Here is a 27,307-nt window from a genome sequence, read left to right on the forward strand (position 1 = left end):
AAAACACCAGAAGAAAGATGCCCAGGGTCCCTGCTCATCTGCGTGAATGTGCCTTAGGCATGCTGCAAGGAGGCCTGAGGACTGCAGATGTGGCCAGGGCAATAAATTGCAATGTCCGTACTGTGAGACGCCTAAGACAGCGCTTACAGGGAGACTGGACGGACGGCTGATCGTCCTCGCAGTGGAAGACCACGTGTAACAATACCTGCACAGGATCGGTACATCCGAACATCACACCTGCGGGACAGGTACAGGATGGCAACAACAGCCTGAGTTACACAAGGAATGCACAATCCCTCCATCAGTGCTCAGACCGTCCACAATAGGCTGAGAGGCTGGACTGAGGGCTAGTGGGCGGGGTTATATCCTGCCTGTTTGGCCCTGTCCGGGGGTATCATCGGATGGGGCCACAGTGTCTTCTGATCCCTCCTGTCTCAGCCTCCAGTATTTATGCTGCAGTAGTTTATGTGTCGGGGGGCTAGGGTCAGTCTGTTACATCTGAAGTATTTCTCTTGTCTTATCCGGTGTCTTGTGTGAATATAAATATGCTCTCTCTAATTCTCTCTCTCTTTCTCTCTTTCTTTCTTTCTCTTGGAGGACCTGAGCCCTAGGACCATGCCTCTGGACTACCTGGCATGATGACTCCTTGCTGTCCCCAGTCCACCTGGCCGTGCTGCTGCTCCAGTTTCAACTGTTCTGCCTGCGGCTATGGAACCCTGACCTGTTCACCGGACGTGCTTGTTGCACCCTCGACAACTACTATGATTATTATTATTTGACCATGCTGGTCATTTATGAACATTTTAACATCTTGACCATGTTCTGTTATAATATCCACCTGGCACAGCCAGAAGAGGAATGGCCACCCCTCATAGCCTGGTTCCTCTCTAGGTTTCTTCCTAGGTTTTGGCCTTTCTAGGGAGTTTTTCCTAGGGAGTTTTTCCTAGCCACCGTGCTTCTTTCACATGCATTGCTTGCTGTTTGGGGTTTTAGGCTGGGTTTCTGTACAGCACTTTGAGATATCAGCTGATGTACGAAGGGGCTATATAAATACATTTGATTTGAATTTGATTGTAGGCCTGTTGTAAGGCAGGTCCTCACCAGACATCACAAACCCACTGTTGCTAGACCAGACAGGACTGGCAAAAAGTGCTCTCACACGAGTCGCGGTTTTGTCTCACCAGGGGTGATGGTCGGATTCGCGTTTATCTTCGAAGGAATGAGCGCTACACCAAGGCCTGTACTCTGGAGCGGGATCGATTTGGAGGTGGAGGGTCCATCATGGTCTGGGTCGGTGTGTCACAGCATCATCGGACTGAGCTTGTCGTCATTGCAGGCAATCTCAACGCTGTGCGTTACAGGGAAGACCTCCTCCCTCATGTGGTACCCTTCCTTGCAGGCTCATCCTGACATGACCCTCCATCATGACAATGCCACCAGCCATACTGCTCGTTCTGTGCGTGATTTCCTGCAAGACAGGAATGTCAGTGTTCTGCCATGGCCAGCGAAGAGCCCGGATCTCAATCCCATTGAGCCTGTCTGGGACCTGTTGGATCAGAGGGTGAGGGCGAGAGCCATCCCCCCCCCCCCCTAGAAATGTCTGGGAACTTGCAGGTGCCTTGGTGGAAGAGTGGGGTAACATCTCACAGCAAGAACTGGCAAAGTCCATGAGAAGATGCACTGCAGTACTTAATACAGCTGGTGGCCACACCAGATACTGTTACTTTTGACCCCCCCTTTGTTCAGGGTCACATTCAATCTGTTAAGTCACATTTGTGGAACTTGTTGAGTTTGTCTCAATTGCTGAATCTTGTGTTCATACAAATATTTACACATGTTAAGTTCGCTGAAAATAAACGCAGTTGACAGTGAGAGGACGTTTCTTTTTTTGCTGAGTTTAATTGGTACCTTCTCATGCATTGCCTTTGGTATCTGCATTACAATGTCAACATTCAAATATGTTTTTTAAACCCACTTAAGGAAAATAATGAACAGATACAGCCTTGGTGTGAGTGTTTATTACATTTCATTTATCCATAATCAATTAATATGCATAACCCTTTGGGTTATTACATAGCATTGCTTGTCAAAATACATCTCCATTGTTCAATGCACTCCTTGAATACCTACATATGCATTTGTATATTCACATATGCATTATTATGCACAACCAACCTGCATAAAAATATACATGAAAAATGACACCTTAATTCTCTTAGTCCTTTTCCCATATTTGAAGTCTAAAAATAACTTAATTTAAAAACCATACTGTTCTCCCACTTTCAATAAATTAGAAAGTAAAATACATCACCAAAAATGGTTTAGATGATCTTCCAAAATATTAATTAAAAAAAAGGTACAATAAACTACCTTTTTGTTTTATTTTCAGGCATCTCATAGGTCAGTTTTATTGTGGTGTTAAATAAAATAAAAACACACGTTTGCATTGTCTGCAAAGTCCCTGGTTTGGCAGCAGCCACTGGGTCCTGTGAGACGACGGGCACGGAGCAGGATGACAATTTGGGCCAGGGGGCTGTACAGGAGGGTGCAACGTCACAGAAGGTTCACTATAGAAATGTACTGTGTAAAACAGATAGGATTGTCTGCCATTTTGAATAGGAAATCATGTCAGCTCTGTTTAGTACATTGGTCTCCAACATTCCAGACCTTTTGCTTCAATGAATACACCCTAGTCTTCTTCTCCTCGGTCTTCGTCCTATATGGCTACGGCACGTTCCATCAATTCCTCACATCACATCTGCTCTCTTGTCCCTCACTTTGTTCCTTAGTTTAGTCCTGGCTTTGAATGCCGCTGAGTTGAACAGATGCTGTGAGAGGAAAATAAATCAACAGGTTAGACTTACACCCTTCAAAATAAAGAATGACAATATGGAGGGCAGTCTTGTGAAGACTAGGCAAACTCATAACATTTCATGGTACTGCTAAATCAAAACGGACCAGTACATTTTGTTTAACCGACATGCATTTACACTGAACAAAAATAAACGCAACATGTAAAATGTTGGTCCCATGTTTCATGAGCTGAAATAAAAAATCCCAGACATTTTCCATTTGCACAAAAAGCTTATTTCTCTCAAATTCTGTGCAATTTATTATTATTTTTTTACATCCCTGTTAGTGAGCCCTTCTCCTTTGCAGAAATAATCTTTCTACCTGACCGGTGTGGCATATAAAGAAACTGATTAAACAGCATGATCATTACGCAGGTGCACCTTGTGCTAGGGACAATAGAAGGCCACTTTAACCTGTTGGGGCTAGGGGGCAGTATTTGCACGGCCGGATAAAAAACGTACCCGATTTAAACTGGTTACTACTCTTGCCCAGAAACGAGAATATGCATATAATTAGTAGATTTGGATAGAAAACTCTAACGTTTCTAAAACTGTTTGAATGGTGTCTGTGAGTATAACAGAACTCATATGGCAGGCCAAAACCTGAGAAGATTCCATACAGGAAGTGCCCTGTCTGACAATTTGTTCTCCTTCTGTGGCATCTCTATCAAAAATACAGCATCTCTGCTGTAACGAGACATTTTCTAAGGCTTCCATTGGCTCTCAGAAGGCACCAGAAAGTGTAATGGGGTGTCTGCAGTCTCTGGGCGAAGTACAGCAGCTCTGTTTGTGAGTGGTCAGGCTGGGAACAGTGAGACTGAGAAGCGGGTTCATGAGAATTCTCAATTTTTTTCTTTCAGCCTTTGAATGAATACAACGTCACCCGGTTGGAATATTATCGCTATTTTACGAGAAAAATAGCATAAACATTGATTTTAAACAGCGTTTGACATGCTTCTAAGTACGGTAATGGAATATTTTGCATTTTTTTGTCACGAAATGTGCTCGCGCATCACCCTTCGGATACTGACCTGAACGCACGAACAAAACGGAGCTATTTGAATATAACTATGGATTATTTGGAACAAAAACAACACTTGTTGAAGTAGAAGTCCTGGGAGTGCATTCTGACGAAGAACAGCAAAGGTAATCCAATTTTTCTTATAGTAAATCTGAGTTTGGTGAGGGCCAAACTTGGTGGGTGTCAAATTAGCTAGCCGTGATGGCCGGGCTATGTACTCAGGATATTGCAAAATGTGCGTTCGCCGAAAAGCTATTTTAAAATCTGACACCGCGATTGCATAAAGGAGTTCTGTATCTATAATTCTTAAAATAATTATGTATTTTGTGAACTTTAATCGTGAGTAATTTAGTAAATTCACTGGAAGTTTGCGATGGGTATGCTAGTTCTGAACATCACATGCTAATGTAAAAACCTGTTTTTTGATATAAATATGAACTTGATTGAACAAAACATGCATGTATTGTATAACATAATGTCCTAGGAGTGTCATCTAATGAAGATCAAAGGTTAGTGCTGCATTTAGCTGTGGTTTTGGTTTTTGTGACATATATGCTTGCTTTGAAAATGGCTGTGTGATTATTTTTGGCAGGGTACTCTCCTGACATAATCTAATGTTTTGCTTTCGCTGTAAAGCCTTTTTGAAATCGGACAATGTGGTTAGATTAACGAGAGTCTTGTCTTTAAAATGGTGTAAAATAGTCATATGTTTGAGAAATTGAAGTTATAGCATTTTTGAGGTATTTGTATTTCGCGCCACGCGATTCCACTGGCTGTTGACTAGGTGGGACGCAAACTGTTTTAGAGAATTTAGCAGTACGTCCGACCGGCCTCACAACTGCAGAGCACGTGTAACCACGCCAGCCCAGGGCGTCTTCATGTAGTGGATCGTCAATGAGGGGCTGCTAAGGAGTATTTCTGTCTGTAATAAAGTTATTTTGTGGGGAAAAACTCATTCTGATTGGCTAAGCCTGGCTCCCCAAAGGGTGGGCCTATGCCCTCCAAGGCCCACCCACTTGGCTGCACCCCTGCCCAGTCATGCGAAATCCATAGATTAGAGCCTAATGAAATTATTTTAATTGATTGATTTTCCTTATATGAACTGTAACTCAGTAAAATGTTTGAAATTGTTGCATGCTAAGTTGATATTTTTGTTCAGTATAATTAGACAGTGGAGATCTCACATGAAATGCACCATATGGTTGTTGAACAGGTTAAGTGGGTATTTGTCAGTGGTCGTGGTTTCATGACGAGGGGTTATGTGCCGGTGGGAGGTGTGTTTGGAGACAGTCATAGGCCATGGGGGTCACCTTCTCGAAACGAGAGATCTTGCTGGATTTGACAGACGAGTCCAGTATCAGGGGGGGTCCCAGGCCAAATATGTCCCTCAGCAGCGGGTTATACTAGAGAGACAAGACCAGGCACACCATTTAAAAACTAGCCATTTCCAACGGATAATTAAGAGGCAAGCAAGCATCACAAACCTTCCAGAAAGATTTGATTAGAACATGCTGGTTGCAGAGATAGTCTCTTTATAGCATAGATATCAACTATATCCTACCAACACAGTTATAGACCTAGATGTTTGTTCAAACCTGAAGATGGTGTCTCACTCCAGACTCCAGCACCTCTTTGAAGGCGTCGTAGACCCTCCTGCGCATCCAGCTGTCGATGTAGATGCCCTCCACACCAAAGCGGATCTGACCTATGAGATGCCTGAAAATAAAACAAAAAGGTAGTTTATTGTACCTTTTTTTTAATTAATATTTTGGAAGATCATCTAAACCATTTTTGGTAATGTATTTTACTTTCTAATTTATTGAAAGTGGGAGAACAGTATGGTTTTTAAATTAAGTTATTTTTAGACTTCAAATATGGGAAAAGGACTAAGAGAATTAAGGTGTCATTTTTCATGTATATTTTTATGCAGGTTGGTTGTGCATAATAATGCATATGTGAATATACAAATGCATATGTAGGTATTCAAGGAGTGCAATGAACAATGGAGATGTATTTTGACAAGCAATGCTATGTAATAACCCAAAGGGTTAGGCATATTAATTGATTATGGATAAATGAAATGTAATAAACACTCACACCAAGGCTGTATCTGTTCATTATTTTCCTTAAGTGGGTTTAAAAAACATATTTGAATGTTGACATTGTAATGCAGATACCAAAGGCAATGCATGAGAAGGTACCAATTAAACTCAGCAAAAAAAGAAACGTCCTCTCACTGTCAACTGCGTTTATTTTCAGCGAACTTAACATGTGTAAATATTTGTATGAACACAAGATTCAGCAATTGAGACAAACTCAACAAGTTCCACAAATGTGACTTAACAGATTGAATGTGACCCTGAACAAAGGGGGGGTCAAAAGTAACAGTATCTGGTGTGGCCACCAGCTGTATTAAGTACTGCAGTGCATCTTCTCATGGACTTTGCCAGTTCTTGCTGTGAGATGTTACCCCACTCTTCCACCAAGGCACCTGCAAGTTCCCAGACATTTCTAGGGGGGGGGGGGGGATGGCTCTCGCCCTCACCCTCTGATCCAACAGGTCCCAGACAGGCTCAATGGGATTGAGATCCGGGCTCTTCGCTGGCCATGGCAGAACACTGACATTCCTGTCTTGCAGGAAATCACGCACAGAACGAGCAGTATGGCTGGTGGCATTGTCATGATGGAGGGTCATGTCAGGATGAGCCTGCAAGGAAGGGTACCACATGAGGGAGGAGGTCTTCCCTGTAACGCACAGCGTTGAGATTGCCTGCAATGACGACAAGCTCAGTCCGATGATGCTGTGACACACCGACCCAGACCATGATGGACCCTCCACCTCCAAATTGATCCCGCTCCAGAGTACAGGCCTTGGTGTAGCGCTCATTCCTTCGAAGATAAACGCGAATCCGACCATCACCCCTGGTGAGACAAAACCGCGACTCGTGTGAGAGCACTTTTTGCCAGTCCTGTCTGGTCTAGCAACAGTGGGTTTGTGCCCATAGGCGACGTTGTTGCCGGTGATGTCTGGTGAGGACCTGCCTTACAACAGGCCTACAATCAAATTCAAATCAAATGTATTTATATAGCCCTTCGTACATCAGCTGATATCTCAAAGTGCTGTACAGAAACCCAGCCTAAAACCCCAAACAGCAAGCAATGCATGTGAAAGAAGCACGGTGGCTAGGAAAAACTCCCTAGGAAAAACTCCCTAGAAAGGCCAAAACCTAGGAAGAAACCTAGAGAGGAACCAGGCTATGAGGGGTGGCCATTCCTCTTCTGGCTGTGCCAGGTGGATATTATAACAGAACATGGTCAAGATGTTAAAATGTTCATAAATGACCAGCATGGTCAAATAATAATAATCATAGTAGTTGTCGAGGGTGCAACAAGCACGTCCGGTGAACAGGTCAGGGTTCCATAGCCGCAGGCAGAACAGTTGAAACTGGAGCAGCAGCACGGCCAGGTGGACTGGGGACAGCAAGGAGTCATCATGCCAGGTAGTCCTGAGGCATGGTCCTAGGGCTCAGGTCCTCCAAGAGAAAGAAAGAAAGAGAGAAAGAGAGAATTAGAGAGAGCATATTTAAATTCACACAGGACACCGGATAAGACAAGAGAAATACTCCAGATGTAACAGACTGACCCTAGCCCCCCGACACATAAACTACTGCAGCATAAATACTGGAGGTTGAGACAGGAGGGATCAGAAGACACTGTGGCCCCATCCGATGATACCCCCGGACAGGGCCAAACAGGAAGGATATAACCCCGCCCACTAGCCCTCAGTCCAGCCTCTCAGCCTATTGTGGACGGTCTGAGCACTGATGGAGGGATTGTGCATTCCTGGTGTAACTCAGGCTGTTGTTGCCATCCTGTACCTGTCCCGCAGGTGTGATGTTCGGATGTACCGATCCTGTGCAGGTATTGTTACACGTGGTCTTCCACTGCGAGGACGATCAGCCGTCCGTCCGGTCTCCCTGTAAGCGCTGTCTTAGGCGTCTCACAGTACGGACATTGCAATTTATTGCCCTGGCCACATCTGCAGTCCTCAGGCCTCCTTGCAGCATGCGTAAGGCACATTCACGCAGATGAGCAGGGACCCTGGGCATCTTTCTTCTGGTGTTTTTCCAGAGTCAGTAGACAAGCCTCTTTAGTGTCCTAAGTTTTCATAACTAAGACCTTAATTGCCTACCGTCTGTAAGCTGTTAGTGTCTTAACAACCGTTCCACAGGTGTGTGTTCATTAATTGTTTATGGTTCCTTGAACAAGCATGGGAAACAGTTTAAACCCTTTACAATGAAGATCTCTGAAGTTATTTGGATTTTTACTAATTATCTTTGGGATTCAAATGGTGGGATTGGATGGGGCAGGAGATGTTTATTTTTTTTTTTCAATGGTTAGTGCTATCTGGGATTCTTTGGACCTCCCGATCGTTTTAAATGTCAACTTCAATGGGATGACGTCAGAGTTGGGGTGAAATCCCAAGGCGCCATTAATCACTTCCTTTGTGAATCCTACAAAATGTGTTGCTGCTGCCGCCTTGCGTTTGGTCTCTTCCATCAGCCCCTGTATGAAATGGTATCGGCCGTCGTGTAGACATGGAGTTCCTGGTAAAAGACAACTATTGTTCTTTTTTTCACAGATTTAGAAGTACCACTTTAGCTCAAAATGGACATTTGTGTTCCATCTACGTTTATCTTAACATTCGTCTATCTAACCGTTAAAATGAAGCTGATACATAATGTTCGTTTGTTGAACGCATGCAGTCACATGGCTTTATTATCACCTGTAATCGATGAAAGTGATTAGTTAGCTAGCTAATGCACTGTAAAAGTGTTCCCAAAAACAGTTTCTAGCTGCATGTCTAACTAACGCTACTGCACCTAGGCACGAATGGAACCCGACGCTATCAGCACTTTGTACCGCGAAATTAGTGGGTATCCCACCCCTATTTCTGCCTTCGTGACGGCGAATGACTACATGGCACTATTAAACGGCACGAGTTTCACTTTATGTACAGGTGAGACACTGCGCGCACACGCACACACACACACACACACACACACACGCACACACACACACACACACACAGAGATCGCAACGTTGTAACTGTCCCACTATGGTGTCTGTGAAACCACAGGTTGCGCCTGAGGCCATCACCATTTTGAAGTAGTCAATTTTCATCTGCATCTGAGTTGGATAACAAACTGAAAGGGTGTATTTTTAGATTTTTTTATTTAACCTTTATTTAACTTGGCAAATCAGTTAAGAACAAATTCTTATTTACAATGACTGACTAATGTAACCAGAAACAATTAGGGTGTGGGGTTTCTCGCTTCCTCTGTCTCTGCTGCTACCATAGAGATACATAGAGGACTCATCTTGTGTCTGTGCCATTATAGCAAAGATTTCTATAACTAACCCAAGATAGACCAGAGCATGTCATTTCCACCACTCTAGTCATTCAGGTTACGCCTCTACAGAGCTCTGGACATTCAGGTTACGCCTCTACAGAGCTCTGGACATTCAGGTTACGCCTCTACAGAGCTCTGGACATTAAGGTTACGCCTCTACAGAGCTCTGGACATTCAGGTTACGCCTCTACAGAGCTCTGGACATTCAGGTTACTCCTCTACAGAGCTCTGGACATTCAGGTTACGCCTCTACAGAGCTCTGGACATTCAGGTTACTCCTCTACAGAGCTCTGGACATTCAGGTTACGCCTCTACAGAGCTCTGGACATTCAGGTTACGCCTCTACAGAGCTCTGGACATTCAGGTTACGCCTCTACAGAGCTCTGGACATTCAGGTTACGCCTCTACAGAGCTCTGGACATTCAGGTTACGCCTCTACAGAGCTCTGGACATTCAGGTTACGCCTCTACAGAGCTCTGGACATTCAGGTTACGCCTCTACAGAGCTCTGGACATTCAGGTTACGCCTCTACAGAGCTCTGGACATTCAGGTTACGCCTCTACAGAGCTCTGGACATTCAGGTTACGCCTCTACAGAGCTCTGGACATTCAGGTTACGCCTCTACAGAGCTCTGGACATTCAGGTTACGCCTCTACAGAGCTCTGGACATTCAGGTTACGCCTCTACAGAGCTCTGGACATTCAGGTTACGCCTCTACAGAGCTCTGGACATTCAGGTTACGCCTCTACAGAGCTCTGGACATTCAGGTTACGCCTCTACAGAGCTCTGGACATTCAGGTTACGCCTCTACAGAGCTCTGGACATTCAGGTTACGCCTCTACAGAGCTCTGGACATTCAGGTTACGCCTCTACAGAGCTCTGGACATTCAGGTTACGCCTCTACAGAGCTCTGGACATTCAGGTTACGCCTCTACAGAGCTCTGGACATTCAGGTTACGCCTCTACAGAGCTCTGGACATTCAGGTTACGCCTCTACAGAGCTCTGGACATTCAGGTTACGCCTCTACAGAGCTCTGGACATTCAGGTTACGCCTCTACAGAGCTCTGGACATTCAGGTTACGCCTCGACAGAGCTCTGGACATTCAGGTTACGACTCGACAGAGCTCTGGACATTCAGGGTACGCCTATATAACGCTGTGCTCATTTAGGTTAGTGTTTTCCATTAGTGTCGGCTGTACAGCCGGTTACACAAATTTTCAGCCGGGTACTTTTTCCACTTCAATTTAACTATGCTACTTTTTTACAATTCATAAATCAGAAAAAAAGTTCACGAGCCCTCTCCCACTAAAATGAATGATATGCATCTTATAGTGTGTGTCAGTCCGAAAGTGACCGACGACAGGGATGGTCTGCTGGCTTGACGGTCTGCTGGCTTGACGGTCTGCTGGCTTGACGGTCTGCTGGCTTGACGGTCTGCTGGCTTGACGGTCTGCTGGCTTGACAGTCTCTCTGTACCTCCTGGGTGTGTGTGTTGTGTACACTGTGCTTGCAGTCACATTTCTTTACACGGAGGGAGAGAGCACAGAGGAGGATGGTGGCCGGAGCTATAGGAGGACGGGCTCATTGTAATGAATGGAACAGTCAAACATGTGGTTTCCATGTGTTTGTGTTTGATACGTTACATGAATTCCGTACCAGCCATTACGATGAGCCCGTCTTCCTGTAGTTCCTCCTACCAGCCTCCTCTGAGAGAGCATGATGCTCCTTCATCGTCTATGTGAGTCAATTTGCACGTCCCATATAATGCGGTAACGATGAGTCGAAATCCACTTCGAATATAAATTAATGTGCCAGAAATTGTACTTTCTCATGCTCATTGGCGATTTTTAGCATGTAGATCTTGGTGGGGCAAACTCCCCCCAATTTTTTTGGTCATTTCCAATTTGATCAAATTAATCATAGTGGGCAGAACGAGCAAGGACGTGGGCAGAGCCAAGCACGAGCTAGTAAGATCCTATTGGCTCGCTCTAGTATTTATTAGCGTATTTCCGTTAAGGAACGCCTACTTTGTTGTGAGTGTGCAATAACTCAATTCACCCCTGCACTCCTTCTAAACAACATAATTTTTGGTAAAGGGTAAAGTCTACAAAATGCAGTCCACTGTTTGTTACAGATTCTAGTTTTGGAAACAGAAAACTGTATGGCGATCAAATGTTTCATTGATGAGAATATTTGCATAATTTTGGCCAAAATCCATCTTGCTCCGTCTTTTCCCAGTGCTGGGCTTCCTCACTACCATATTTGGTAGTGTGTGGAAACGCCAACCGGATGCTTCACATGTATACATCCAGGGAAATATCTGACTCATTGTTCTATCTGTGACAATAGCGTCTATGACAGCATTTGCCTTCACCATTGAGGCTATCTCCATTTTGAAGTAGTCAATTTTCTTCACGATTGGCCGGATCCCTCCTGATGACCTGGATGAACATGACTCCAACAGGATCAGACAATTAAGTGTGAAGTACCACCCAGTTGCTGACGTTAAAATGGCGGAAGCCTTCAATGCTACCTTTTGGTCACTAGAGGCCTCTATCATTCTCAAAGGCCTCAGTGGTGCTGCCCATGCTTTAACAGGCTTTTGGGCATTAGCCCTCTATACATCACACACACACACACACACACACACACACACACACTAAAGAACACTGAACAGCAGACAAATTGGTACCCATAAAAAACATTTTGACTGCACGTATGCTATTATGTTTGTTTGGTTGGGAAAAAAATAGTTCAAATTACTTTTTAAATCTATTGATGAAAAAAATAAAATAATAATCCTAGTTATTAACCTCTCCTTCACCTGCGCCTATCAGAGTGGAGTCAGACTGAGACAGTCCGGGGAGCCAGACTGCACTATGCCCAGCAGTGGACACTGATTCAAAACTACAGACAAGAGACCGACATAAACATCCAACCACCAAGCCCCTGCAGCCTTTTACACGGCGAGTAAGTAGACAGACGGACACATTAACACTCCCCCACCACTCATTCTCCATCCCAGTGTCTGGTGTTGATGACGTAATGTGTAAGATGATTATATAGGGGAGGTATTTAATAAAGACGCGAGAGGTCTTTCTCTGAGCTGCCATTTTCAAAGCTTTCTTCCTTCCTGCTCAAATAGATTTCTGAGTTCCTATTCCCTGTCTGGAGATCTGAAGGCGGTTGTCAGGGTAACCAGCGGTCAGGTTGTGGTACAACAGTTCCTGGAGGTAAGGATGGCGTAGTCTGGGTGTGTCCGTCATCATTTGGCTAAATTCCTTCACCCACCCCCATACGGTGCGTATTTGTTTGCTTTAACTTTAATAGGGTCTGTTCATTTTCAGGTATGGAGCGACAGGTGTCTAAAAAAGATCCTCGATCTCTCAGCTCTCAACAAACATGGGAGAGTGTATGAGGATGGTAAGGCCTTTTCCTGGGTGGTTTTAATGCCTATGGTGCTCTGAGTATTCTGTCCGATGCTAGACCTGTCCACTGTGGACCTAATCGGCGCCATTTGCTTGAATTCATCAGCCACACTCTCTCTCCATGTCGGTCTGTCTTTGTCTCTTGTTCGCCGTCTGTCTTTGTGTGCAGCTCAGTTTGGCTGCCTGGCCTGGTCTACATGTGAGAGCAGGCTGCTGTATGTAGCTGAGGGGAAAAGGTCTATAGGAGAGTCATATGCTTCAGCCTCCAGCCCATCAGCTGGAGAGCCAAGAGCAGGGCCCTCGGAAGGCCCTTCTGAGAAGGTATCAGAAACACCCTGATCACTTCTCCTCTATTACTTGTCTTTGTATGTTTAGCCATACATTCAGTTGGATGTAGTCCTTAAAGTGACACTCGGGTGGTTCTGGAAGTACTCTTAGGATGGCTGCTATGTTGCGTAAACATGATCCAGTGTTTATTTCTATTCTTTTTTTCATGGCTTCAACACCCTTCCTTTCCCCTGTTGTGCATCAGGATAAGAGTGTGTACTGGGAGGACTGGGGGGAAGGCTTGACCAGTAAAAGTGTCCCAGTGCTGTGTGTGGCCGACGTGGCCAAGGGCACGGTAACAGTGCTGCAGGGTGTCCCGTCACACGTGTCCCCAGGCCAGGTGAGCACAAACGGGGCCTCACACACCCACACACACACACCAATAAAGGCATTAGCAGAGCATCGTATGGTATTTGCAACTTCACTGTAAAGATCACCAGTCACATGACATGTCTTATAGTCATGTAATTCTATGTAATATCATGTTATGCCATGAAATGTAAATGTACAGTAATTGTTGTCATGCTGATTGTCTGTCTGGTTAACACAGGGTCTCTGGGCCCATGATGGCGAGTCTGTGTTTTTTGTGGGCTGGTGGCATGAGCCCTTCAGACTGGGCCTGAGGTTCTGCTCCAATAGGAGGTAAGGAACAGCCTGTGTAGTCTACTATGTTTACGTCATCTCACTAATCAATATTCCAGAGTAATAGACTGATCAAGATATGCCCTTATGTGTTATTTTAGTAAGACTAAAATGAGAGCTTCTGGTTTCAGGTCAGCTCTGTTTTGTCTGGACCTGGAAGGAAACTGTGGTGAGTATTTCCTGTGTTCATTGTCATGGTAATCAACTTGTTAATTCACAGCGAATTAACAACAAAGCTTCTCTTTCCTCCTCTCAAACCTCCAACCTGCAACCCCTTGTTTCTCCTTACACAGAGTGTCTGTCTGGGGACACCAGCTCAGTCTCGTCCCCCCGTCTGAGCCCTGATGGACGCTACCTGGTGTACCTGGAGGGACAGGTGTTTGGCCCCCACAGCCAGTGTCTCAGCATGCAGCAGGTGAGTCCCCAGCCTGACCTCCAGCCTCCCAACTCCCAGACCCCAGTCCAGACCCTCCCCCCCACTCCCAGCCTAGCCCCTAGTCCTCAGCGTGACCTCCAGACCCCCGCTCCCAGCCTAGTCCTCAGCGTGACCTCCAGACCCCCGCTCCCAGCCTAGCCCCTAGTCCTCAGCGTGACCTCCAGACCCCCGCTCCCAGCCTAGTCCTCAGCGTGACCTCCAGACCCCCGCTCCCAGCCTAGTCCTCAGCGTTACCCCCGCTCCCAGCCTAGTCCTCAGCGTTACCCCCGCTCCCAGCCTAGTCCTCAGCGTTACCCCCCCTCCCAGCCTAGTCCTCAGCGCTACCCCCCGCTCCCAGCCTAGTCCTCAGCGTTACCTCCCGCTCCCAGCCTAGTCCTCAGCGTTACCTCCCGCTCCCAGCCTAGTCCTCAGCGTTACCTCCCGCTCCCAGCCTAGTCCTCAGCGTTACCTCCCGCTCCCAGCCTAGTCCTCAGCGTTACCTCCCGCTCCCAGCCTGGTCCTCAGCGTTACCTCCCAGCCTGGTCCTCAGCGTTACCTCCCAGCCTCGTCCTCAGCGTTACCTCCCAGCCTAGCCCTCAGCATTACCTCCCGACCCCCGCTCCCAGCCTAGTCCTCAGCGTTACCTCCCGCTCCCAGCCTAGTCCTCAGCGTTACCTCCCAGCCTAGTCCTCAGCGTTACCTCCCAGCCTCGTCCTCAGCGTTACCTCCCAGCCTCGTCCTCAGCGTTACCTCCCAGCCTCGTCCTCAGCGTTACCTCCCAGCCTCGTCCTCAGCGTGACCTCCCAGCCTCGTCCTCAGCGTTACCTCCCAGCCTCGTCCTCAGCGTTACCTCCCAGCCTCGTCCTCAGCGTTACCTCCCAGCCTCGTCCTCAGCGTTACCTCCCAGCCTCGTCCTCAGCGTTACCTCCCAGCCTCGTCCTCAGCGTTACCTCCCAGCCTCGTCCTCAGCGTTACCTCCCAGCCTCGTCCTCAGCGTTACCTCCCAGCCTCGTCCTCAGCGTTACCTCCCAGCCTCGTCCTCAGCGTTACCTCCCAGCCTCGTCCTCAGCGTTACCTCCCAGCCTCGTCCTCAGCGTTACCTCCCAGCCTAGCCCTCAGCGTTACCTCCCGCTCCCAGCCTAGCCCTCAGCGTTACCTCCCGACCCCCGCCCCTAGTCCTCAGCGTTACCTCCCGACCCCCGCTCCCAGCCTAGTCCTCAGCATGACCTCCAGACCCCTGCTCCCAGCCTAGCCCCTGGTCCTCAGCGTGACCTCCCGACCCCCGCTCCCAGCCTAGTCCTCAGCGTGACCTCCCGACCCCCGCTCCCAGCCTAGTCCTCAGCGTTACCCCCTGCTCCCAGCCTAGCCCCTAGTCCTCAGCGTTACCTCCCGCTCCCAGCCTAGTCCTCAGCGTTACCTCCCGACCCCCGCTCCCAGCCTAGCCCTAGTCCTCAGCGTTACCTCCCGACCCCCGCTCCCAGCCTAGCCCCTAGTCCTCAGCGTTACCTCCAGACCCCCGCTCCCAGCCTTGTCCTCAGCGTTACCTCCAGACCCCCGCTCCCAGCCTAGCCCCTAGTCCTCAGCGTTACCTCCCGACCCCCGCTCCAGCCTAGTCCTCAGCGTTACCTCCCAGCCTAGTCCTCAGCGTTACCTCCAGCCTAGTCCTCAGCGTTACCTCCCAGCCTAGTCCTCAGCGTTACCTCCCAGCCTAGTCCTCAGCGTTACCTCCGCTCCCAGCCTAGCCCTCAGCGTTACCTCCAGACCCCTGCTCCCAGCCCCTTCATGAAGGAGCCGTTACCGCCTTATCAGAAAGAAGCAAGGATGGTCTGGAGGTCAGTGGGGAGTGCTGCTTATGCTTCGCTGGTGGTATTCTGCACTGTTATACTGTTATATCCTTACCTTCTCTCTGTCCACAGTATGACCTGGAGACAAGGAAGATCTCGGTGCTGGTGGACGTAGTCAATAGGCCAAAGAAAGGTACAGAATTTGAATAACTTTAACGCAACATTTTGAACTTGACATCGAATGGCACCCCATTTCCTACTGCACTTTCCATCTCTTGGTTCTCACCCATTTCCTTCCCGGACATTATCTATCAATCCCCGTTCCTGTGCCCCCCCCCCTTTTGTCTGTCCCTAGATGAGTTTGCTGGGCTGTATGAGGCTTTGCCACCTCGATGCTGGGCGTCAGACAGCCAGAGAGTGGTCTTCAGTAGTGCCCGGAGGAACTGGAGGGTATAGTGTGAACATGCACACAAGCGGACACAACTTTGTACTCCATGATCTCACTTTCCCATCTGTCCCTCTCTCCCAGGACCTCTTTGTAGTGGACAGGACCACTAGGAGAGTAACCCGCATGTCTGCCCGTAAGCTCTCCTTTATATGATTATTAGTCTGTTAGGTTTTCATCTCCAGCTTCGTCAACTGAAACTAGTCCGAGCTGTAGCAAACCGTTCAATCTTTCTCTCTCCACTCAGCTGAGAAATTTGGGAGCTGGAAGCTGCTCACCATCCAGAATGACCTCATGGTGGTCCACTGTTCCCATCTGAACGAGGCCCCACGCCTGGTAATACAGTATTGTGGTCATTCATATATCGCTCTGGGCATTGAGGTTACCCCTATACAGAGGGCTGGGCATTGAGGTTACCCCTATACAGAGGGCTGGGCATTGAGGTTACAGTGTGTTCCACTAGCGCCGGCTGTCGACTATACAGCCGGTTACACTAATTTTCAGCCGGGTACTTTTTCCACTTAAATTAACTATGCTACTTTTTACAATTCACAAGTCATAAAAAAAAGTTCATGAGCCCTCTCCCACTAAAATGAATGATATGCATCTCATAGCGTGTGTCAGTCAGAAAGTGACCGACGACAGGGACAGTCTGCTGGTTTGACGGTCTGCTGGTTTGACGGTCTCTCTGTACCTCCTGGGTGTGTGTGTTGTGTACACTGTGCTTGCAGTCACATTTCTTTACACGGAGGGAGAGAGCACAGAGGAGGATGGTGGCCGGAGCTATAGGAGGACGGGCTCATTGTAATGAATGGAACAGTCAAACATGTGGTTTCCATGTGTTTGTGTTCGATACGTTACATGAATTCCGTACCAGCCATTACGATGAGCCCGTCTTCCTGTAGCTCCTCCTACCAGCCTCCTCTGAGAGAGCATGATGCTCCTTCATCGTCTATGTGAGTCAATTTGCACGTCCCATATAATGTGGTAACGATGAGTCGTGGCACATTAATTTATTTTCTTTCTCATGCTCAGTGGCTATTTTAGCATGTAAATCTTGGTGGGGCAAACTCCAATTTTGTTTCTTTTCGGTGCAAGCCACTACACTAAACAGTACATTAATTGCACTATAACGGTGACCAACAGTGCCCACACACGGTTAAGACCGACATAAAGCTGTCCCAACTAGAGAGCTTTCTTTTCAGCACCACAGAGTGAATCCTTACCACTGTTACACCTGGCTATCAGCGGAGCCTTGTCTGGCAGCGAAACCGTTCATTCAGCCTCATTTACTGCCTTTAAAAAATAATAGCTGATATGGCTGACTTGCTTCAACAAACATGTCTGAGATTTCCCATTTCCAAGTTTCCAGTTGTTTTGAATGCTGCAGAAGTAACGCTGGATTGACAGCATGGCCAATGTATTCAACCTTTTCTAGCCCATCGTGTTGAATGTTTATCCTTTTAAACACCCACCCCACTGAATATCAGGCTAGTAATTGCTTTGCAATGCTTGCAGTTAGCCACTGATTCCTTCCAAACCACTCATTGTTGAATTAGCGATTTCCAACTTGGTGTGTAATGTTTATGTCCAATGGCCGACGAGCACCGCTAAGTTTTATCATAATTTCTCATATGACAAGGATTTGCCAGTAGATTGTCGACTTAATTCATGATGACTGCTAGCTAAGTATGACGTTGACATGATCAGTCCAATCAAAGCTACGGCAGATATAATGTGATTTGACGTCATTTTATCTGTGGCCAATGACCTTGAGCCTTCTTGGATGGACACTTCTAATGTAACTCAATGGCTGCGTTTCAAACATATAAAAGACACACCCTCGTCCACTTACCCTCGCCTTATGCCCTTGGGGGAATCCCCGTGGCCATATTTGTCGGTCCAAATGATTAGCCAAGCAAGGGAAGTTTGCAACGTAAGCCCCTCAGCCCTCGTTTTTAATGGAATTTGCGGGTGTGCAATTATGTTCACTTCGGGGCCTGAAATGCCCCATAATTCAATTTGCGATGATGGTACATCCGCTAAGAAAAGTCAGCCAAAATCCCAAGGTCAATATGGAGTCAACAGTGTAAGTAAAAACAAATGTAAATAAGTTAGAAATTGTGCTGCTAATACACCAACACGTCTTGTAAAAAGTAAATGTTTTTGTTTTGTTAGCTTTTGGAAATTGTAGAAATAAATGTTCATTCAGAAGTTCCAGCTAGGCAGGCTAACGCTAGTTAGCTAATTAATTTGCTAGCTATCATACATGAATAAATATATAGTTAATATAAGTAGACGTGCAATCATAACGTCATCAGAAGTGTCCACTTCATTTTAGGGCTGAGGAGAAAGGATGTGTCTTAAGTGTTTGGAATGCAGCCTATGACGGCACCCAAAGGGCTTGAGTTTTGGAACTCTACCTTTTTAGATTTTGCCTTGACATAATGTCCCCATGAGTGACAGGACACTGAGCCAATCACTGCGCAACTAGGGAACACGTTTGTGTTAAACCAAATCATCATGGAAACGCATTTCATTTGGTGTATCAAGCAAGAAGGCAGTAACTGCAGTCTAGGGTTAAAGATCATGTCCATGTTAATAAAAAAACTGACATCTTAGTAAGACAACCACATCTCCAATGATCTGCCTACAATTCATTTGCCTCGACAGTAAAACAACTTTGAAGTCCTTTTTTTCCAGTTTCACTCCATGAGCATTTACTGCTCTTTGCTTGGTATGGCAGAGCTGTGATTTGATTGACGAACAACAAGCTTGGCTCATAAATGTTGTCTAACTGAAAAAGTCAATCTCATATCCTTGCCGTTCATAAATCATACAACCATATTGCATCGGGACAAGTAAACTAAAGATCTCGTTTGTATTTTCGATATGAACTCTTATCAGGACTTGACAGACAGTGATGTTAGGCTACTGACGAGTCACTCAGTTTATCGAATCGCATCGGTAAGAGTTGATTTGGCTTCATTCGCATAGTGGTAGTTTTGTTGGTGATTAACTGCAGTTAAATGATAACGTTCGATGAATATGGTGAATCCTCACTGCAGAAAAATAGGTAGGCTAGTGAAACGATAGCCTCACTCTGGTCCGAAAGAGAACTTATTGATTTATTTCCAAAGCTAATGATGCATATGTTATTTTCAAATATGTTGATCTATGTCTACTGATTTTAATCAAAGTGTTGACAATGGAGTAGTCAACTGCTGCTTCATTCTTCAATTATACCTGTATCGCAGATTGCTGAGAAAATGCCTCTTATAAGGGAACTTTATGCCTGTGGAAGTCAACAAACTCTTAAAAGATTAATTAAGAAGAAATCTGTGGGTCAGGTCATTAAACAAGTGTTTTTTTCTTCAATAAATGACGTAACTGACGACAGTTAAATTAGTGGAAGAATTTCAATAAGTGTTTGCAACTTTCCTTGTGAATTGTCATTTATTCAAATATATACTATTTTAGAGCCATTTTTTACATTTGAAGAAGTGCTCGTCACACAATTTCTTTGATTTAAAATGTAACTTAGACCAAATTATCTTAATTTATATTTTATTTACTTAATTTGAAGAACAAACATTGTGGCAATTCTTATCTTACAGTAAAATTCTTTAATCTCAAGAGAAGACTGGATAAAAAATTACAGTTTCTTTTCTTAATTAAAAAATAGTCTTTATTGTCTAAGCCAAGACAATATTTAATCAAAAATAGCAATACACTAGATTCATCCATTTTCAGTCATTTTAATTTTAAACAATACCACCAAAAAAATCAAATTTGGGAGGTAAACTCAAAAGTATTCAATAATTTCGCTGAGTATTTCGGATGGAATCAAGGTATTGGAGGCCACCAAAATAGAGCTTGTTTCCCAGAAAATTATTAACCACCTGGCCCGGGCGATCCCACCTGGCTACTTTTATATTAGTTAGCAACTCCATGTGCTTGTGGAAAACATGTAGGTTACCCCCCCCCCTATACTGATCATTTAGGTTACCCCCCTTATACTGATCATTTAGGTTACCCCCCCCCTATACTGGTCATTTAGGTTACCCCCCCTATACTGGTCATTTAGGTTACCCCCCCCTATACTGGTCATTTAGGTTACCCCCCCCCCCCCTATACTGGTCATTTAGGTTACCCCCCCCCCTATACTGGTCATTTAGGTTACCCCCCCCCCCCCCCCTATACTGGTCATTTAGGTTCCCCCCCCCCCTATACTGGTCATTTAGGTTACCCCCCCCCCTATACTGGTCATTTAGGTTACCCCCCCCCCCCCCCTCCCATACTGGTCATATATGCATTGTCATTGCAGGTAGTGGCTTTTCTTCCGTTGGCTGGGGGGGAGGGGGAGGTGTCCTGGGACCATCTGGGCGAGTCGTGTCTACTTGGTGCTATCGTCAATGTTCTGGACGTCAGCCCTACACCCCAGGAGGAGAACCCAGAGTACTGTGAGTCAGTCAATAGTGGTTTACAACTTGTCTGGTTGCCATAACTGCATGTCCTTGAGAACAATAAAATGAAGTAAGTTGTGTGTCTCTTATGCAGCTGGCCTAGACTTCGGGGCCCTGCTGGTTACGACAAACCACCTTCCGTCACGCACCAAGGTTCCTCTGGTGGTGTTTGTCCATGGTGAGAGAAACCTCTGGAGAATCTAGCTCCTGGGCCCGTATTCATAAAGCGTCTCGTAGTAGGAGCACTGGTCTAGGATCAAATCTTCGCTGTATATTTAATTTGTATAAAAACTGATCCTAGATCGGCACTCCTATTCTGAGATGCTTTTATGTATATGGGAACTGATCTATGAAAGAGATCACGGAGGACTCACTGAAGCTTGTGTTCTTTCCCAGGTGGGCCGCACTCCCAGTTCTTTGCGGAGTGGAATGTCACTACAGCAGTCCTGGTCAAACTGGGCTTTGCTGTACTCATGGGTAAGATAGTGGACTTCCTCCTTGGCTCATACCCACACACACTGGTATCCACTGTTAGAATATTGTTTCTCGCTCTGTGTTTTGTAGTGAATTACCGGGGTTCCACTGGCTTTGGCCAGGACAGCATCCTCTCTCTGGCCGGTAACATCGGCAGCCAAGACGTCAAGGATGTGCAGGTACCGAGTGAGCTCTCAGCTGAAAATGACTACAACAGTGTTTCAACCCAGGGTGTCAGTCAGGTTGCTAATTTTTGTTCTAACTCAATACTACTAACACACCTTGTTCAACTAACCTCTTCCTAACTATCATTCCCAGAGGGCTGTGCTAACTGCCCTTGCTGACCAAACTGCTGAGAAGCTCTTAACCCTTGACCCTGATAAAGTGGTGGTGATGGGTGGGTCCCACGGAGGCTTCCTGGCCTGCCACCTGATTGGCCAGTTCCCAGACTTCTACAAGGCGTGTGCCGTCAGGAACCCAGTCATCAACGCTGCCACCTTACTGGGAACCAGTGACATCGTGGACTGGTGAGACTTGACACTGTCTCTGTGTATCAGTGTATAGGACTGGGGAGTCCTAAATGAGACTGTAAAACACTAATTGTAGTGCACTAGTTGGGGGATGGAAAGTGTGTGCACTGCATATTTAAGATACTGTAAAAATAATAAATAAATAAAAATACAAGTACTATGCAAATACAATGTGATTAATTGGTTGGTTGATGGATAGATGTCCTGTGTCTCCCTCTACCTTTCCTAGGCGTTACTCTAGTGTGGGGCTGCAGTACTCTTATGACCAGCTGCCCACCCCAGAGGCTCTCACCACCATGCTCCAGAAATCCCCCATCACCTACGCACCTCAGGTTTGAGGTTCATGCACACAAATACAAACACACTCCCCTATAGCTGTCAGAGACAAGCATATCATTTGGTTTCGTCCGTCTGTGTCCAGATCAAGGCCCCAGTGCTCCTGATGCTGGGGGGTAAAGACAGGAGAGTGTCCCCTTACCAAGGTTTGGAGCTGTACCGCTCTCTGAAGAGCAGGGGCTCCCCCGTCAGGTGACAACCGCTTGTTATATTATCCATCATCCTGCCCACATAAAAAAATAACTATAGAACACTACAGTACTTACTATAGAATTTGGCTCAAATGCATTAAGGAAAGAAATTCCCCCAAATAACTTTTAACAAGGCACACCTGTTAATTGAAATGTATACCAGGTGACTACCTCATGAAGCTGGTTGAGAGAATGCCAAGAGTGTGCAAAGCTGTTATCAAGGCAAAATGTGGCTACTCTGAAGAATCTCAAATGTTAAAATATATTTTGATTTGTTAACACTTTTTTGGTTACATGATTCAATATGTGTTATTTCATACTTTTGTTGTCTTCACTATTATTCTACAATGAAGAAAATAGTAAAAATAAGGAAAAACCCTTGAATGAGTAGGTGTGTCCAAACTTTTGACTTACTGTCGATGAAAACGCTCTTGGTACATATTATGATCTGCAGCTTATGAGGTATTCGTACTCAGGCGACCAAAAACTTGAGACTTCCTTAAAATTAGTTTGTGCACCAGCTGTTGAGACACTCCTCCCCCTCTCAGCTTACCCGAGGCTGCCTTCTGATCTTACCAGTGAGGTGTATTGTCCTTGTTCAGGCAAGACTCCTTGAAATGTAGGATATTGCAGTTCTTCAGGTCCTGTTGATAGGATAGTCGCCAACAGTTTGTTCTCTAGTGATTGTACGTTCGCCCACAAAACAGACGGCAATGGCGGTCTAGATGCGCGCCGACGTAGCCTAATCATGACGCCGCCTCGCTTGCCTCTTTCGCCGCTGCTTCCTCTTTCGAGTCCCGGGGATCAGGGCCAGGTCCGGGGTAAACGACCAGAGCTGCCGACTCGTTGAAGTAGAAATCTCTATCCGAATCGAGGTTCGCGATTGCTGTTCTATAGCAGAATTTGATTGCTGTTCTGATGCAGAATTTGATTGCTGTTCTATAGCAGAATTTGATTGGCTGTTCTATAGCAGAATTTGATTGCTGTTCTATAGCAGAATTTGATTGCTGTTCTATAGCAGAATTTGATTGCTGTTCTATAGCAGAATTTGGTCAGGAGCCGGTAAGACGGCAGCTATCCACTGCAGCGCCGTCCTAGTTTAGCATTGTTAGATGATTCGTTGACCTGGTGAACTCTGGGCCGTATTTGTTAGGTACCTAATGGAAGCAGAACAAACTGAAACAGGGAGGGACTACCTGAACTTGTCCAATAAGAATTGCTTGCTTTTGTTTTCCTACGTTGTCCGCTAATAAATACAATGCTTGCCCTTGCAGGTTGCTTTTGTTTGCGGAGGACGCCACTCACTGGCTCGTGTGGACACTCAGGCTGACTGCTTCCTCAATGTGGTGCTGTGGTTCCAGCAACACCTCTACCTGCACTGAGCCTCTACTGGTATGACTGGGGACACAAAGGGAACTGTGGAATTAAGACATCCACACTTGTGTGTACTGTACTCCCTTTGTACATTTCAGTTGTTACCAGGTCCTTCTGGTGTTTTCTATGGTTGCATTATGCCAGCAATAATGTTTTGTTGAAAATATGACCTTTGCGTTGATTGTGTACAACCTTCCGTGAGCTCCATGAGGCAATGGATGATTTAACTGCAGATGTGGGATTCCTGTGGATTTGTCTGGAAAACATCCAAAACACCAGTGTTGGGGACGTTACTCTAAAAATCTAGTTTGCCATGCTACCCATTACTTCACACTGGAAGAAGTTAAGCAAGACATAGCTGACTTAACTGTTTTTAATTCCAAGCACAGATGGGACCCTTGGAAATGAATTTGCTTAGGCATTAATCATGTAAAACACATTTCTTTATTGTGACACGGCGTCAGTGAGATTCAAATCTATGATCTTCTGTTTCCTATCCATGGAATTAGTCTACTGCACAACCAGAATGGAGCTAGCATGCCATGTTTTTTTTTACCTCATATGAGGCTGTTCATTTGTCTATTCAAACAAACCCCATTTCAAAGGAAACAAACACACATTAGGATTAGGTGTGGCCAATTAGTCAGCACAGCCAACACCCTAAACGTTACTGAAGTTTCCTTGTAGTTTTTATTTGGAAGTTTTCTTAATGTTCTTGGAACAATTGAGAACATGACTTCACATAGAACCATGAGGAAACCTGTAGGAAACATTATACTGAAATTTCCACAACGTTGTTTCTTAACATTCTCTGACCTATTTGACAACATTCCCAATGTCAGACCAGTTGGAGAATGTTCCTATACATTACCAAAATGAAATGTAACCTTGTTTGAACTTTTAGGGAACGTTCTATTAAAGTAATGACTTTTTTTTTGTGGAGTCCCTTAAATGTGCTGAGTGTTCCAAAGCCAAGCAACTATCCAGCACCATTTCCCAGAAAGTTGTGGGAAGGTGTGTGTGCAAATAAACCATAGGACCACCATGTTCTCACCAAGCTCTAAGAAACATATGGTTCTCAGAACGTTATGTGCCAGCTGGGTAGTTCACTGCATCCAAATTATTTAGTGTGTTCATATGAGAAAATGGGAAATGTCATAGACGACAAATTGCAAGACTGATCACGTTGTGGTCATATGTTAAAATGTGTTATTTATCCTATTACAATGTTTCAAGTGAGAATTATGGAGGGTGTAAACACTTGACACTCAGTGTCGTAACACTTTATGACACGGTCATAACAGCTGACATAACTTGTCATATGGTCAACAGTCATGACCAATATATTTACACCTGTTGTGACAGATATTGCATTGCTTTGTGGCTGTTACTGACACCATAGGTGTCAACCCCACATTTATTCAAATTAGTTTTCTCCCTGCCATGAAGTTTCTTTTCATTTGAGTTTTTTCTTAAATCCTTTTTTGTAATGAATTCTTGATGGGTTTTTTTTCTCCATGTTTTAATTAAGTAGCTTTTAGGAAATCAACTTTATGACACTTTCATGAAGCATATTGACCATCCTGTGTCACTTCACTTGGACTAATAAAATACACTTTATGACACTGTCAAGAAGCATTGTGACCATCATATAAGCCCTCTATCAGACATCAGTCAAAAAGAGGGTGTCTTGTCAGCTCCTGAAATGTGCTCCTGCATTCATCCCGGTCATCAGCAACTGAGCTTTGGGGTAGGTGCATGTCTGACTAGTACGCAATTACAATTAATATGGTCAATAAAAATAATAATGATGTAATGTTTGTGGGTTTGACACTCTTACGTAGGTGTCATAACCAGACATGTAATAAATGGCACAACAGGTCTAAATGTGTCATGACGGTGTTATGTCTGCAGTTATGACATGGTTATGACTGTCAGTGTTATGACTCTAGGTGTCAAAGCGTTACCGGCAGGTCTGATGCCGAAAAAGAAACTAAATTATTGCACACTTTACCCATATTTTATGGGTAAAGGTTAGCTTCTGTAGTTCGCTACACTACTACATGGCACAACAAGTCATTACCTACTAAATGTACACTGCTCAAAAAAATAAAGGGAACACTTAAACAACACATCCTAGATCTGAATGAAAGAAATAATCTTATTAAATACTTTTTTCTTTACATAGTTGAATGTGCTGACAACAAAATCACACAAAAAATAATCAATGGAAATCCAATTTATCAACCCACGGAGGTCTGGATTTGGAGTAACACTCAAAATTAAAGTGGAAAACCACATTATAGGCTGATCCAACTTTGATGTAATGTCCTTAAAACAAGTCAAAATGAGGCTCAGTAGTGTGTGTGGCCTCCACGTGCCTGTATGACCTCCCTACAACGCCTGGGCATGCTCCTGATGAGGTGGCGGATGGTCTCCTGAGGGATCTCCTTTCAGACCTGGACTAAAGCATCCGCCAACTCCTGGACGGTCTGTGGTGCAACGGGGCGTTGGTGGATGGAGCGAGACATGATGTCCCAGATGTGCTCAATTGGATTCAGGTCTGGGGAACGGGCGGGCCAGTCCATAGCATCAATGCCTTCCTCTTGCAGGAACTGCTGACACACTCCAGCCACATGAGGTCTAGCATTGTATTGCATTAGGAGGAACCCAGGGCCAACCGCACCAGCATATGGTCTCACAAGGGGTCTGAGGATCTCATTTCGGTACCTAATGGCAGTCAGGCTACCTCTGGCGAGCACATGGAGGGCTGTGCGGGCCCCCCAAAGAAATGCCACCCCACACCATGACTGACCCACCGCCAAACCGGTCATGCTGGAGAATGTTGCAGGCAGCAGAAGGTTCTCCACGGCGTCTCCAGACTCTGTCACGTCTGTCACGTGCTCAGTGTGAACCTTCTTTCATCTGTGAAGAGCACAGGGCGCCAGTGGCGAATTTGCCAATCTTGGTGTTCTCTGGCAAATGCCAAACGTCCTGCACGGTGTTGGGCTGTAAGCACAACCCCCACCTGTGGACGTCGGGCGCCTCATACCACCCTCATGGAGTCTGTTTCTGACCGTTTGAGCAGACACATGCACATTTGTGGCCTGCTGGAGGTCATTTTGCAGGGCTCTGGCAGTGCTCCTCCTGCTCCTCCTTGCACAAAGGCGGAGGTAGCGGTCCTGCTGCTGGGTTGTTGCCCTCCTACGGCCTCCTCCACGTCTCCTGATGTACTGGCCTGTCTCCTGGTAGCGCCTCCATGCTATGGACACTACGCTGACAGACACAGCAAACCTTCTTGCCACAGCTCGCATTGATGTGCCATCCTGGATGAGCTGCACTACCTGAGCCACTTGTGTGGGTTGTAGACTCCGTCTCATGTTACCACTAGAGTGAAAGCACCGCCAGCATTCAAAAGTGACCAAAACATCAGCCAGGAAGCATAGGAACTGAGAAGTGGTCTGTGGTCTTCACCTGCAGAACCACTCCTTTATTGGGGGTGTCTTGCTTATTGCCTATAATTTCCACCTGTTGTCTATTCCATTTGCACAACAGCATGTGAAATGTATTGTCAATCAGTGTTGCTTCCTAAGTGGACAGTTTGATT

The 27,307-nt window shown here is 45.7% G+C and overlaps 1 protein-coding gene and 2 pseudogenes across 1 annotated transcript; 2 read left to right on the forward strand and 1 right to left on the reverse strand.

Moving 5' to 3' along the window:
* Positions 1-1,879: 1,879 nt before the first annotated feature.
* On the reverse strand, positions 1,880-5,845 carry LOC115166232 (interferon-related developmental regulator 2-like). Its single transcript, XM_029720055.1, has 3 exons — positions 5,469-5,845; positions 5,184-5,276; positions 1,880-2,828 (listed from the first exon to the last, which is right to left on the reverse strand). Exons 1-3 carry the CDS (start codon positions 5,532-5,534, stop codon positions 2,748-2,750), a joined length of 240 nt encoding a protein of 79 aa, XP_029575915.1. The 5' UTR covers positions 5,535-5,845; the 3' UTR covers positions 1,880-2,747.
* Positions 5,846-8,371: 2,526 nt separating this feature from the next.
* Positions 8,372-23,864, forward strand: LOC115166226 (acylamino-acid-releasing enzyme-like; annotated as a pseudogene).
* Positions 23,865-24,450: 586 nt separating this feature from the next.
* The window catches only part of LOC115166384 (acylamino-acid-releasing enzyme-like), a 115,674-nt pseudogene continuing 112,817 nt past the window's right edge, over positions 24,451-27,307 (forward strand).

The sequence above is a fragment of the Salmo trutta genome, chromosome 28 (assembly GCF_901001165.1).
Source record: "Salmo trutta chromosome 28, fSalTru1.1, whole genome shotgun sequence".
NCBI lineage: Eukaryota > Metazoa > Chordata > Actinopteri > Salmoniformes > Salmonidae > Salmo > Salmo trutta.

What these genes read in the sequence shown, in the direction of transcription:
- LOC115166232 (XM_029720055.1), bottom strand. Translation starts at nt 5,534, where the DNA reads ATGCGCAGGAGGGTCTACGACGCCTTCAAAGAGGTGCTGGAGTCTGGA. An exon ending in GAGTGAGACACCATCTTCAG is followed by an intron (nt 5,277 to 5,468) that starts GTTTGAACAAAC and finishes TTGTCTCTCTAG; the next exon opens with TATAACCCGCTGCTGAGGGA. An exon ending in AGATCTCTCGTTTCGAGAAG is followed by an intron (nt 2,829 to 5,183) that starts GTGACCCCCATG and finishes TTCCTCTCACAG; the next exon opens with CATCTGTTCAACTCAGCGGC.